At 36.7% G+C, this 15,235-nt stretch overlaps 2 protein-coding genes across 47 annotated transcripts in view; one reads left to right on the top strand and one right to left on the bottom strand.

Moving 5' to 3' along the window:
- Positions 1-7,499, top strand: part of CUNH4orf47 (chromosome unknown C4orf47 homolog) — an 83,070-nt gene extending 75,571 nt beyond the window's left edge. For both annotated transcript variants that reach the window (XM_052682608.1, XM_052682610.1), the window contains one exon: positions 7,086-7,499. In XM_052682608.1, coding sequence (XP_052538568.1) covers positions 7,086-7,146 — 61 coding nt within the window. In that variant the 3' untranslated portion in view covers positions 7,147-7,499. The remainder of the gene's footprint in view (positions 1-7,085) is intronic.
- Positions 1-15,235, bottom strand: part of SORBS2 (sorbin and SH3 domain containing 2) — a 143,254-nt gene that overhangs the window by 8,250 nt on the left and 119,769 nt on the right. For 31 of the 45 annotated variants that reach the window (XM_052682542.1, XM_052682547.1, XM_052682539.1 and 28 more), the window contains 8 exons: positions 14,074-14,159; positions 12,581-12,627; positions 11,158-11,272; positions 10,934-11,062; positions 8,887-9,090; positions 4,830-5,618; positions 3,652-3,840; positions 479-586 (listed from right to left, as the gene is read on the bottom strand). In XM_052682542.1, the coding sequence (XP_052538502.1) occupies positions 479-586; positions 3,652-3,840; positions 4,830-5,618; positions 8,887-9,090; positions 10,934-11,062; positions 11,158-11,272; positions 12,581-12,627; positions 14,074-14,159 (1,667 nt within the window). The other 14 variants (XM_052682567.1, XM_052682577.1, XM_052682583.1 and 11 more) reach the window with 6 other exon arrangements.

Genomic DNA, 15,235 nt, shown 5'->3' with positions numbered 1-15,235 from the left:
TTGAAATTTTGAAAAGGAAGCACCTGGAAAGAAGATGCTCTAAATTAGGAGTGACTACATGGAAAGCAACTAATTCCAAGTTTTAAGTGTCCAGTGTTAAGAAATTGATGCAGAAAATAATTCATCCTTTAAGGAAAAGTAAGGGCAAAGGTAACTTTAATAAACTAGAAGTACTTTTAATCAAGCGTTGTTTAGGACAAAAAAACAGGCTATATTTGCAGACCTTTGATCTCTTATATCTTGTAGCACTGGAAATACTGTGCAGTACTGCTGAGATACAATACACTAATGGATTTATAACAAGTTTGGCACATGGAAACCTGTTGGCTTTATTCAGACATAGCACAGAAGCACAACAGGAAGAAGACACAACATACTGATAGTATTCAGACACTTGAGCAAAAACAAAATACTGTAGACACTGAGCTCCTTTAATATGGAAATGCTGTTACTGCACACTGGGCATCTGGTACCATACCCTGTGTGAATAGCTGTGACTTCTGACAGAGGAGCTGCAGGATCTCTTAGTCATCACAGGGCTACGAGGAGGTTTACCCATAACAAATATCTCTCTCTTTAAATTAGCCTAGAAAAACCACAAAAATGTGTCAATTGAGTGTTTATGAATGAAGCATCTTGGGATTTTTGCCACTTCATTCACGCATGCAGATTGGACGTGCTTTCCTTGGTGAGAAAAGGCAAGTGTGCTACAGGTGCATGTAATAATATTGGTAGTAGATAGTATTTTCATTTTTGCACTTATCATTTTCTCAAGGGCTTGCTGCTCTGGCACGTGCACTTACGCATTAAAGTTAAGTCATCATTCAAGCACAATGCATGCATTTGAAGTAAGAACAGTTGTTGGAAGTCTATCTACTGAAGTAGCTCATTTAATACAGGAAAAGTTCAACAGCAGACAGCAGAAACACTACCTCGAAAATACAAATGACAAATGTTGTTATTTGTTGCTGTTAAACAGACACCACGCTTTAAATTTGCATTTAGAAAGCAAATATGTACTGGGTGGAAACTACTTCAAGGAAAAATCCTAGTTTGGTTAACATCACCGTTAATCAGCTAAATACTTGACTTGAAGCTGTTCTTAAAAGGATGGGAGGCAAATGTGAATTCTTAGGCCTGCTGGTGAGTAGAAAGGCACGTGATGCTAGTGGAGTCCTCGTATGGTGGAAATCTCTTCTTTGTACTGTTTGTCTGTTTGTTTGCCAGCAGAAAGTGGTAAGGTAGAAAACCCTTTTAGAAGTTGGTGAATGGCCAAAGAAAGGAAATCAGCAAAGGTCAAGGAGGCAGGAACACATCAGCAGTTCTCCTCTGGAAGTATCTTTACAGCTCTTCCTTTGCAGGATACATTCTTCCCACCATCATGGGTGGAAGCGATGTTTCTCTTCCATATAGCTACTTGTACTCTACTGTCCAGAATCTGAGGTCATGCTTTAGAATTGAGCCTTATTCCAAATACGTATATGCATATGGATGTATTTTTACATTAACAGACATTATGAAAGTATAGAGTTTCAGGAACTCCTTTGAAAAACTTCACTGGTAGTGCCTGAGTCCTGGAAATTTCTGCTTTTTTTTTTCTTTTTTTTTTCTTTTTTTTTTTTTTTTTTAATTTAACAGCTATAGTAAGACTTTAGTTATGGATGTACAAACAGAAGAGGGCAGGTACTGTCTGTCCTTCCTTCTAAAGCTTAAGCTAGAGGTTAAGCAGAAAGAAATAATGGTTGGGCTCCAATTTTTTTATTTTTATTTTTTTAAGCTACAACTGTCCTGGCAATTTTGTCACTGTTGACTTCTGAAACAAATTTACCTACTGCTGGAATGAAATTAAATCTTTATCTCACTTCATAAATATTGCAGAAAAGAATCTATTAATTTAAGCAATTTTCAAAAAGAACCAGAGCTAGAATTCTTTAACATCACTCCCTCAGTTTCGTTCCTCCTAGTTCTTGATACTGTGGCTCTTGTATCTGCAAAGCTGGAGCCACGGCCTGTGTTTACTTGTGTTCCGTGCTTCCCACCATGCCCAGTAGATAGCAGTGTGCTGTTTAAGAGGTTGCCAGGAGTAGAAACCCTCCCCCCCCCCCCCCCCCTTTTTTTTTTCCAAGAAAAGTTTTTCCCTCTGATTTCATCTGAGATTAACCTGCCTTCCTTAAACAAGGACGAGACATATCAGGATCACCTAAAAATGCCTTTCTGCTGCTTTTATTCAAAGTGGCAGAAACAAACGCTCTGCTGTTTCACAGCTTCCTTGAAGTAGAAGCCCATGATAGATTCACACCCTAGCAAGAACTCCTGGGAATAATTCCCTTCAGGAAAACAAAAAAAAAACACCCTGCAACTTGCAGACCTTAAGAAGTCCATTACATAATTTTCTATTAACACACAGTCTAAGGATGTAGGTTTTTCAATGATTTCTTTAAAAAAAAAAAAAAAAAAAAAAAAAAAATGGAGCTAATGATCACTTTTCTCAGGACAATTTCTCAAACTTTTAATGTGACTCTTTTTCCTCATCACAAGGACACTCTGGGAGTCATCACTGGAAATTGATTTTGAGTCTAAACTGCACTGAGAATTTATCTGCTTAGGGCTGTAGACCTTTTCCAGAACTCATTTTTCTGCCACAGAATTGCAGGCTGACAGAAAGTGTAGTCTTGAAGAGAGAATAATCTTTGTTTAGTCCTTGACTAATTGATTTAGAATGTTACTCTGTGTAGTAGTGCTTTACTGTAAAACTTAGAACTGTTTGCCTTGGCTTTGGGTTGAAATTTAAAAAGTGTTTTCAAGTACAAATATTCCTTTGTTTCCATTTACTTGGGTATTGTTCAGTATTCTTACTCAGATGAAAAAGAAGTCCTGGCATGAACTTTTGTAAGTGAGCTGAAGGTCTTCTGCTCTGCTACTATCTTGGAGGGCTACTTCACAAGTAAGGTCTCATATTACGTTGGCCTCTGATGTCAGAAGTGGATGTTAGTGGTATGGAAGTAGACGTTAAACCTTCCCATCTGTATTCCACTGCGGTTTATTGCAGTGTGGTGGATGGCAGCAGAGGGGCAATCTGACAGCATGGTGTCTGGCATGGAAGCGAGTATGAACCAAAGGTACATCATTGAATTCCTCCACATGGAAAAAATGGTACCCACTGATATTCATTGGTGCTTGCTGAATGTTTATGGAGACCAAACAGTGAGTGTGAACACACTGAGGTGGTGGGCGGTGCATTTCAGCAGTGGGACCACAATGGTGGATCCACTTTGGCTGGTACAGGTTTTCACTAGTGCAGCATGCAGGTTCTTACCTCTGGCAAAAATGCATTGCTAATGGTAGTGACTGTGCTTTTTAGCTGAAAATTTGCTCTATCAAATAGTGTTATCATGCTCCTTGTAACTGTTGTAGTTTCCGTGGAAAAAATAAGAGGCATTACTTTTAGAGATACCTGTGTATTTCAATATATTATAGAGATTACAGTTTTTCCTCACTTTTCATTTGAAGAAGGCCTACCTTAATCCTCCACATGCTATGTTACTTAATGTTAGTAGGGGAAACAATAGATGCTTAGGATTAGCCTTGCACTTATTAAATATTAGTGAAGATTTTCAAGAATCCATGCTTGAGAAGTGCAGTTACCTTTACCTTCAGTGAATCTTTCTCCTGCTCATGTAAAAGTTTAGATATGAGAGGAGGTGAGAGGGAAGCAGCAGAGTGGGATGTTGTAAGAACAGAGTGAGAAGCTGATGTGTTGGCAGAGTGAAATGGTAGATTTGAATGAAAGTGGAAAGGAGTATCAGACTCTTCTGATGTTTTCGTAGAAAGCAGAGCTGTCTTAAACAGTTAAAAAAGATGATAAATAATTATGCTATACAACCAGATGTTATGGATTTAAAACACACAATAAGGAGTCATGTAACAAACATGGACAGTCAGAAATAGGATGCTAATTTTGATTATTTGTCAATCTACTACTATGGAAGAAAATTCTTCCCTCAAAAATTAAATTATTATTTGTGGCAGTGGATTTCACCTTTACTTTTACTGTTTTCTCCCATGTCATTGAGGTCAAGTAAGGGCAAAGGAAGTCTGCAAAATCTTTCTCATTAATTAGTTTTACATTTGGCCTAACACGTTTCAAGAGTGAGACTGTTCAGGCAGTTGCTTTGGGTGGCTCATGCAAGCACATAAAACAAATGCTCTGGAAAATAAGTGCTGGACAGAGAAATTTTGTTCTAAAACTGCTTGGAAATGACACAAACTGTGGCAACATCATAGCATTTAATGGCTAGCATGCATTGGAGATAGTTCATTGTTGCACTGTTCCAGAGGGGAACCAGGGCAGGCTGTATGGGGAAGGATATGTTTAACGTAATCTGCCAAACGCAATCTGATCTGCTTCTAGTCACATTCTAGAAACAGTCTACTATAAATATCGGCTGGTGAAGTGACACGTGAGGTACAAACACCTGAGTCTCCACAGGAGATGCATCCTTCCCTCTGAATAATGCTGACAGCATTTCTGGGCTCAGAAGGGTGGCACAGTGAGGAGAATGATTCCCTGACTTTTTGTGAAAGATGAGAGAAGTCAACAATGAAAGAAGGGAGAGGAGAAGCAGGACTGAGATACCCAAGAACATAGTGTTGTCAGCACCTGCTTATGAGGAGGGACTATGCTTTAACTGACAATTTTTATTCAACACCATAGAATAAAACTGTGCCTGCACACAGTACAAAAACATAAATACAAGGAAAAGAAGAGAAAAATTATACTAAGTTACTTATCTGAACACAGAAGCCATGATTTTTGGAAATTAAAATACCTTATAGATACTCGGTGAGGTGCATCCTTCACAACATACTATGGAATCTCCTCTACTTCCTACAGGAAACACTAAATCATCATGTATCAGATCCTCCTCTATATAGAGTTTTATCAGTTCTTCTGTTGTGTCTTCTGATTCTCTGTAGAAATCTGATTCTTGAGGCTCTGACTGATCTCCTAGGTCAATTGACAGATCTGCTGTACAGATTTCATCTTCATTTTCAGCATTTGCATCTGGCATGGCAGAGATGGAACTACACTTATGTAGTAAAGGGATGTTGCAGGTAGAGAAAACATGTTCATCTTCTGTGGTAGTATCTGATAAGTCTCTAGGCATCTTGAGAGATGTACTTGGCTTCTCAGTTCTCAAGTCTTTATATTTTCTTAGTTCAGTATTGTTGCTTTCATGCTTATATGTTAAGTCATGAGATGAACTGGCTGAAGGTGAGATGGAGGCAGATACGAGAAAAGACTGAGGAAGAGCTGTAGTGGAGCTCAGAGAGATCTCTGTATTTGGAATAAAATCATTTCCCTTAACTTGATGAATGCTACTATTTGGGGAGATTGCTAAAGATTGGGATGTTAATGCCAAAGAACTGAGTTCTTCTAAGTTAGAAAGAAAACTGTCTGGAAATTGTGGAGGTGGTAAGATACGTAAGCTTGAAGGTGAAAAACCATCCGTCCTGGAAAATGAATCACTAGTGGCATCCTGGAGTGTCTTTTGATCATTGGGTGACCAAGAGGAGAAATGGTATCTGGGAGGTGGGGATAGTGCTTGGAAAGGCAACTTAAAAAAAATAAGAAAAACATGGGAATTTAAATCAATAAGCATGACAGAGAGCTGGGATATGAGTAGACTGGAAAGCCAAATGTCTGTGCCATCATCTGGATTAGAGGGTATCATTTCAGTGAGCACGGGTGTCTGAAATCATTAGTACATGAATCAGAACAGCAGAAAAGACATTTGAAAAATGAAACTGTATCAGGTTCTGGCCTCGGCTTAAATGTCAAACATCAAGACAAATCTGGATCATTACATTCATGAGGGTGACCTGCATTTGATCTGCTGAAGTTATGTTATTTATGGCTTTCTGTTAGTGAGCTTGTCGTAGGTTATTAAATCATACAATTAAAATTAATGTGATTTCCCCCTCCCCCTTCCCCCTCCCCCAAACCATTACTATTATTTTGAGCATAGGATTGTCAAAAAATACTTCTGGTGCAATTTAAGTTAAGCTCTAACATCTGAGGTGATTTCTAATTATCCTAATGTTCATATTTGTACTTCTCAGTACATGCTTAAGAAACATCTTAAATACATAGCATACTTTTATTAAGGCATAAGTATTTTTCGTTGAAAGTAACCCTATCAGTTTAAAATGACATCAACATTTGTGAAAGGTACACTCAATTCTGACTGAACGTAGGCAGCCAACAACAAAGCTTTAAAATAGTGACAGCACAGTATACAGCAGTATATTTTGAGTACCATTACATAATATTGATTGAAGTATCCTTCTGGTAAAAGAAACGTCCTTTTGTAAGAATGAGACTGGTGAGTCATACGTACACAGCATCAGTAGATATCCATTGCTTCAGTAAATACTGAAAATGCATTTTTATAACTATTAATCCTCAAAATTAAAATTGAATGAAAATGGTTTGACATCATTGTTAGAATTAGAAATGTTAATTTACTTACCTTTTACTGGAATTTTCTTGAGGCAGATAGCTTTATTTTAAAGTTAGACAAATCTTTGTTATAGAATCTTCTGTACCAAAGTATAGAGTCTCCAAACTGATAGTGTGGTCTGCTAAAACATTGCTGGAGTGTTACTAACAACACTCCATCTCTTTCCCTCATGTTTAGTCTTGGAAAAAGGCTTCAGAGCTGTGGTTTAGAAATCACATGGCCCAGTGTTTTAGTTTCCTATGGCTACAGGATGCACTAAAGATACAGATGCTCTAGGCCAAGTTAATATAAATCAAAAGCAAGCTTTGTTCTCTTTATTTATTTTTATTGCCTAATGCCCCTCTCCTTCACTTGAGAACTAATCTATTACATAACATTAGTGGCAGAACAGATTTATAATCCAATGTGTCTGCAATATTTTCACTATTTAAAAACATAAACAGTGGTGAAAATGTACACCTGCTGTGATATGACAGAGTAAGAAAGATATGAGTTCATCTCATCCTTGCTTGCAAAGAGGAGGCAAATCTGGTCCATATAACCTCTCTGTATCAAACATAGGTGGACTACAGGAGAAGCATGTAGCATGTCTGGATGTTCTCCACCTGCTCTCTCAAGATGATCACAGCAGCTTTAGAAAAGGAGCAGCCACCAATAGCTCTGTAGCTCTCACGGGATGCAATTAAGGTATGTTGACTAAATGGTTCATCTTCTATTCTAAAATGCTGTTACCTGATTTATTTCTTTAAAAATTTAAAAATTCTGGACAATATTCAATATAACTTTGAAATGGAGAGAGTGAATGAATATAGGAGGCACGTGAAGGCTCCCGAAGTCTAGGCTTTTCAACTTTCACAGAAGAATTTAAATAATTTACAAAGGTAAGAAATTACAGTCTAATTTTTTAACATGCATGTATTTTTTATTTTTTTTTTATCTGAACGTAAATACTCCAAAGCATCACTTGTGCTCAGGAAGGGATCACTGACAAGATCATAAGGGTTAGACAAAAACCAGCTTCAGTTGCAGGAAATGCGCAGAAAATGGGGGGAGAGGTGTCTCCAAATATAGACAGTTCTGCAGCATGCAGCACCTAAATTGCCTCATGCTCTTAAATGACCTTCCGCTTACTGTAATGAGAAAAGGCTGTAGCTCATGAATACCTCACTCTGAGGATACAGAACTTCATATTATTTCAGTTCAAAAGTTTTGTTGGAATGGAAGAGAAAGGAGCTGCTACTTCTCTGTGAACAAATACTATAAAACAACTAATATTGCTAAGCCATAAGCAGTATCATCAGAGACCACTGTTCCTATAACTGACTGTCCCAAAAGCTGTAAATAAATATGGAACTTATCCCAAAGCCCAAAGCATCTAAATAAGCACCAGTATGCAAGTATGTGAGAGTAGAAAATGGGAAAACCATCTGAAACAAACAAATGGCAAGATAGATGCTTTATAAATTTCACAGAAAACATACTGCCCTATGGTGAGATCGACAGATCGACAGTGGTAAAGATTTGGAAAAGATTCCACCTTTAGCATTCAAAATCATTGATTGATAATGCATTAATACTAATCACAATTTGTATACAGAAGCTTTATTGATTCTATATCTGAAAAGAATACTGTGAAATATTGAAAGTGAATGATAAAGTGGAATACAGGAATCTTTTTTTGTAACATGATTTGTGGTAGTTATGAACTAGAAGGAAAATAATTCAGGAACTATGACGTGTTTGGTGTGAAAAATCACAGCTATGAAGGTCTGAATCCAAACACTGAAAATGTGCTGACATATTACTAACTACTGAATGATACAATGCTGTCACTGTTGTCATACCACTATAAAGAACTGCTCTTCAACCAACAGCTTCCTTGTAGAGTGTCATTGGCAAAAGGAGGAAGGTTACAGTACAGAATCGCTATCTGTTCTCTTTTACACTGAAAGGCATAGCTTTGCTCTTGGCAAGCTGTGTCCCCTTGTAAACTACCCTCTCATGCCCTTTGCATGCTTATGGGATTGCAGGCTTTTATGATGACAGATATGTCTTCACGTTGCATTATGAAGAATTTGCTAAACATATCCTTGATGCTCAAATTCTGTCCTACACTCCACAGTGTTTGGTTTTTTGTTTTTTGTTTTTTTTTTTTTCCTGAGCAACTATTCTGGCAGAATGTAAAGCTTTCATTAAAATACTTCAGTGACAAGTTTGTAATGCACTTCTACAAATGCAGTATATATTTAAGAAAGAAAAGAGTGTACTGAATGCATAAATAATGTATTATCACATTAACAAAAAATTTACAAGTCCTTCTAAACCCACTCTAGGAGTGATATCAAAGAAGAACAATCCTTACCTTAGTTGAACTTAAATTGTGTATTCTGTCACTAGAATAACTTTGGGGTATAGGAGGATCAGGGTAGTCATCAGCACTTTTTGATGCATTCTTTTTGATAACTTCTACGTAGGAAACAGGGAAGATGCCTTGTCTGTTGGTTCCTGGTATTTTACCTTCATACCAGTTTTGATCAACCCGCTTAAGAAGTATGACTCTGTCTCCCTGGAATGCATTATAAAAATGTGTTATCAGCAGATGAGTAGTAACTTTTTTTTTAAATCACTGATCTTATTTTAATGCACAGAATTATTTCCCCGCAGTAGTGTTTCTGCCTTCACCTTTCTCCTGCCATTTATAATAACCACATAAACAGTTACCATTCCAGCAAAAGGAGGATCGTTACAGACTGCTCTCGCTATTCTTATGGTTGGAGGGCTAATATAAACTTTTCATAGGAGCACAACCTGTTTAAATTGTTGGCCAGTCTACTAGCTAACACCCCAACTGTAATATGGAATAATCCTAGAATGGCTTGGGTTGGAAGAGACCCCAAGGATTATCAAATTCCAACCTCACTGCCACATGCAGGGCCACCAACCTCCAGATCTGGTACTACAGCAGGTTGCCCAGAGCCCTATCCAACCTGCTCTTGAGCACCTCCAGGGATGAAGTGTCCACAACCCCTGACTGCATAAATTTAAATGCCCCATTTTCCCTAAGGGTAATAGAAGTTAAATAATTAAATCCACGCGTGTGCTTTATTATCAAGTAAAATTATAAAAGTGAAAATGAAACGTTCAAAATTACTTCATGGGGAAAAAGAGAGAAATGCTTTTCCCACTGAGCATGCTGCACAAGCAGGTATCTGTGTAAGAAGACAGATGGGCAGTGGCTCACTTACTGTTTTTAGAGAGCCTAGAAACTGAAATGGAAAATAGCAACTTTTTATTCAAACATCTCTGTCTTAAGTTTTGAAACTTAATGAGCTCCTTCTTTTGTTTGATGTGATGTGCTTTTTACTCTGTCTTTTTAAAGCAATTCTTCCCTATTAGTTTTTTGTTCTTAGGTTTCTGTAGTAGATTTGTGGAGTACCCTAAAGTTATCATTATTAAGATGGAAATGTAACTTTTAAAAACAAACCAAAATAGGGCTGACAAGATAGTGACCACCACAATCAGCATGAAAGGGAATTAAAAAAAAAAAAAATCAAACTGCCTCCCACCTCTAGTTCTGTTTCTATTCCTGATATTTTTTTTCTGGACCTCTTTAAAATGCACCAGTCTCAAACAAGTGGAAAAATACCCATTACCTTCAGTGATGCTAGATTAGGTATTAATTCAGCATCAAAAAGCTGTATCCTTAGTTTTACACAAAAGGAGGAACACTGAATAACCTCTATGAACATTAACTCATTTAAAACAGAAAATAAATGAGGTAAAATTTTCCAGTGGGTAAAGAATATGTAATACTTATAACTGAGTGCATAATACCTCGAATAATAAAGTTCCTACAGCACGAGTATCTCAGTCAGAAAAACCCCAGCAATTAAACACTTGTTTTGATCATGTATAATAAAGGATCGTCACCAACATGTGTGTGTATAGACATAACAGGAATATGTAAGAAAGAGCAGACTATTACTAAGATGATAAATTTGCAAGAGCCAGTACTTTCACAGACATGTCTGAGCCTTTCTTCTGAATTTTGCTGTTTTCTATTTTCTGCATTTTTATTTCTCCAGTAGTAGAAGCCTCACTGTGATAATGAAGACAGTAACAATTCCTAAAAAGGTCAATGGATAATTAAAATGAAAAGTAGAAAACTGGGTTGCCAGTTCGAGGGTGTTTGCATATAGCAATTATATTTATATACACAAAATATTTAAGCTATTTGCAGGCAGCTGGGAAAGAATGCAAGCTAATGAGCATATGTCAGCAGCTTTCTAACATTACACTGCTTTGTGCATGGCAAATTTAGTACCAAAGCACTAATTATGTATATATTAATTCAGTTTAGCAGTAGACATCATAATGTTATTTTGATAAAAAATAGTTGTAAGCTGTACCTTTCTAAGTGATAACTCCACATTTGTGTCTGCACTGAAATTATATTTGGCAATAGCTTCTCCAATCTCTCCAATCTGTGCAGGAGGAGGCGGCCTGGCAGGCTGTGCTTTTTCTGGAGGAGAAAGCTTCTAGGGAGAAAAATACCAACAGATTTTAATCATTTGCACGTAGCTTGTGAATCTGTTACCCAAAATAATTCAAGGAATTAAAACAAAGAACAAACCTCAACATAAGAAATTGGGAATATTCCAACTCTTCCATGGTGCTCACCTTCATACCAGTTTTGATCAATTTTCCTGAGGATATAGACAGTATCTCCTTTCTTAAAGGACAGCTCTCTGTAACAGATTCATTTAAATTGGGTGTTTATAACTTTACATTTGAACTCCTCTACCTGCATAGCTCCTGCTGTTTCTAAGTTCAAAACTGAAACAAAATGTAGCAACTAAACATTTGGAGAAAAGATGTCATAGCTGTGGTACACTTACCAGTTGATTATACCCTACGAAACAAAACAATTCACATTTATGAACACTGGATTGGTAAGTCATATAGGCCTAACTTTTACCTCCAAGAAAGTATTTGTAGTTATTATCAGAGGGGACAGTATAGTGTCTGTAGGCAAGCATGATGACTTCAATGTCCCCTGTTTAGATGCAGGTGTTTTGACGGGTATCAGAGGCATACTTGGTGTTCTTGACAAATTGGTAGGGAAAGCTACTGAACACATTGCATGCTTCTGTGCCCAATTACTACCTTTCTGCAGCAGCATCGCTTAGAGTGCTTCTGTGTCAACTGTTTTTCTTTTGAGACCAAGATGATCAGAAGCATGATTATGTTCTCACCATTTCTGAGAATCAAGGCCTGTGATATGCTTAATGTTGGACACTGAAAAAGGGAATTATCAAAATCATCAAAAACATCTTCAGTACCTGGCCTGGGTGGTATTTGCTGTAGTGTCTTTTTTTCAGGCCCTAATCTGCTGTTCTGATAATTCAAGTTGTCAGTTTACACAGCTAATGCAATATTACTGACAATGTTGTACTTCATCTAAAGAACACTTGAACACCCTGGATCACCAAAGTAACAGCAGTAATGAAGTATGATGTTCTCCTCTGGCTTCCTCAATCCTAGACCAGTGTTTTCTGATTTTTATTTTTATTTATTTATTTTTTCCCTGACAGACCACTACAGTTTATCTTGGTACGGGATATGTTACATCCTGCAGAAAATCTGTGGTAAGACAAGATGTATGAAAGATTCTGAAGCACTGTGCAGAATTCTGGTAAGAAAGTAATCTGTCTACAAGAGCACATTAAGCATGCTACTTTATGCAACCTAAATATGATTTACAACAAAGACCATTCAGTGGGCAACCCTGAGGACTTGCTATAGGAAGGTGAAGATGCACAGCCACTCACATGTTCAAGTACGCACAATGGAAAATAGAATAATTTACAACATTTTAATTACAAAACTTCTTATACAGCATGCTAATGCAGAAGCTGTTGTGACAGCAGTTGGGGTCCTTTTCTTTCATGGCATTTGGCTGTAGAAACTGGCTTTAACAGCAGGTAGCTGTGTCAAGCGCTAGAAAGATTTTCCTTGACTATGAATACTTAAAGGAACAAAAGTCTAGTACTTACTTAGAAGTTTGAGCTTTAAAGTCATATACAGCTCTAGCTGGCAGTTTCTGAAAAGTAGGCAAGATGATTAACACATTCAGGTAGTATTACTATATGGCAAACAATTTTTAGCTTTTAAAAAGGTGACCAAGATCTAATAAAAGAAGTGCACGTACTTTACCGCAGTTCTCACAGTGAGGCTCTTTTTGGGTAATTAAATATGCAAATTACTTTTCTGAGGTCGTTAGGTATTTGGGACAGCATTTTAAAAATAGAACCAGCACCTACCCAAAGCACTGTCTTTAATAAAAAAAAAAAAAAAAAAGTCCCCAAAGTTATTAAAGGGATCCTGTCAAATGATGTTTTTTGATACTGATATAACGGATGGCCTAAATATAAAGCGTTTTTCTCTTCTCTGCTGTTATTAAAATTGATTTTGGAGGAGAGGGGATATTCTTTTTGTTAGGTTTTTGGGGTTTTTTTAGTCTTTACTGATTTTGCTTGTTTGTTTCTTTTTTAGTACTGTAACTGATAAACCAAAGAATGAAAGAATGGAGATAGTATTAAAAGAACAGTGGGACTGACTGAATGCAAAATCTACAAAACAGATTCAAAATATAGGTCTTTTGTCCTCTCATTGTTTTTTTAAATTATAGCAGTCTTACACTACAAGCCATTCTTATATACCTAACGCCTTTTCATATTGGAACTCAGAATTCTTTACATGCCCAATACACCTCCTGAAACTTTTTTTAACTGTTAATTTGTAATGAGCAATCTTTCCATCCAGTACACTCGAGTGTACTGTATTCAGATTAATGGAAAATGTAATCTGTAGTCTACAGATGTAAATAATTAATATAAAAATATAAATTAATATAAATATACGACTGAATAAAATCTCTGAAGCCTGGTTATAGAGTGCTTCAAGTTCTAGAACACACACACACACACACACACACACACACACACAAAAAGAGTATATCACTCTCTTAAGCATATTTCAAGTGATAATTTGTGTTATTTTCTTTAGAGATTGTACATCTGCTTCCATTCCCTTTGCCAAAGCATTAAAATAAGTAATTGGCAGACAATCACGATCACCAGAGCTATTACAGAAATTAGGGATTGCTGTTAGGATAATGCTTTTTGTATAATACACCAACAGCAGTATTTTTTTCCTCTTTTAACACAAAAGTAATGATGGATTACAGATGTTAGGCTTGAAACTGTTAAGGCAGTTTTTTGTGTGGTTGAAAAATGTGATATTTCCACGTCCATTTAAATGTAAGTAGAAGATGCAGCTTATCTTATGTTGTTTGATATTCTTTTGCTTTACATACCTGTCTCTTTAATGAAAAAGAAAGATTCTGTCCCACCTAAATACTGTGTTGAGTTGCACTTCCTTTTTTCTGTATCACTATGTTGTCTTATAACCAACAAAAATCTTGTCTCAGAAATGTTACTGATTTTCCATATGGATATTGCTGCATTATTTATTTTTGGTTTGCTACCTCTTTATCTGTAGCTCCTCTTCTGTCCCTTGGAGTACATTGTCCCACATCGGTGAAAGCAGAATAGTTTCCAGGAGTTTCCTGGTCTACTGAAAACAGAACATCATTATGTGAAACTGTGGTAAAATAAACACATTGAAATCTAGAATATTGCTTGGTATCTTTTAAAAGAAAAGAGATACTGACTCTATAATTTCACATTTAAAGCATGTTATGTTATGGTTAAAGTTGACCTTTAAAAAACAAAGATACCAACTCTTAAGCCCAGCCTTTCCTCTGATCCACAGCAGAAGAATGTGTAACAGAGAGTGGGAAGAGCAAAATTATGCCTTACTGTATGAAGTGATGCATTCCTGCTGGACCAAATGGAAGACACGACGGAAGTACTGAGACTTTATCAGGTTGAGAAGCTTTTCTGAATGCCAGCAATATAATCACAATTACATGCACAAAACATGACTAAAGCATGCCTCAATGAGATAATAAGAAGAAATGATTTTTCTTCAATAGGCCAGCTTGTTAGTAGTTTTATTTCATAAAAAGATGGAATTATCATTACCAATCTCTGTGGCAGATTCTCACTAAAGCATAGTTTTCCAATGTTTACTAGAGGATGGTACACTAGAGGATGGCAATACCTTTTTTGTATTTTAACAAAAGAAAAATCTTGCACTTTCTACTGCTTGATAAGTTTCCAGTGTGAATTAAAATGTAATGGAATTATTTCAGATCAGAGAATGAAATAAACTGTCCCTTTACTTCTGAGATTTACTAGCAATTGCAGTTTCCTAACGTTGGCTGCAGGACGCTTCTGACTGATATTTGCCTCTCTTTGACTTCATTCACATGATCTGTTCTTACTAAGCTTATACATTTCTAAGTACAAGTGGAAAAATAGAATTAAAAACTTCTGCATTATGTTGCAGTTTTACAGAACAGAGACCTCAATGGGCTGTTGGCGAAGCCAGGAGGACTTCAGGCTATTGATAAATACTGTGGGGGCAAAAATTATTTAACTGCATCGCTTGGTTGTTGGATGCAAGCGTGTCATCCCCAGCAAGTTTATCATAGTTCCAATTGTGGACAGCTTTCTTTAAAGGTTTGATTATTGAGAATTTCTCTTCTGTGATAAGGTATTTCTGAAAACCTCATAGTTACATTA

The sequence above is a fragment of the Tympanuchus pallidicinctus genome, unplaced genomic scaffold (assembly GCF_026119805.1).
Source record: "Tympanuchus pallidicinctus isolate F22 unplaced genomic scaffold, pur_lepc_1.0 scaffold2, whole genome shotgun sequence".
In the NCBI taxonomy this organism is placed as follows: Eukaryota; Metazoa; Chordata; class Aves; order Galliformes; family Phasianidae; genus Tympanuchus; species Tympanuchus pallidicinctus.
This window is presented reverse-complemented; position numbering and strand designations above follow the sequence as displayed.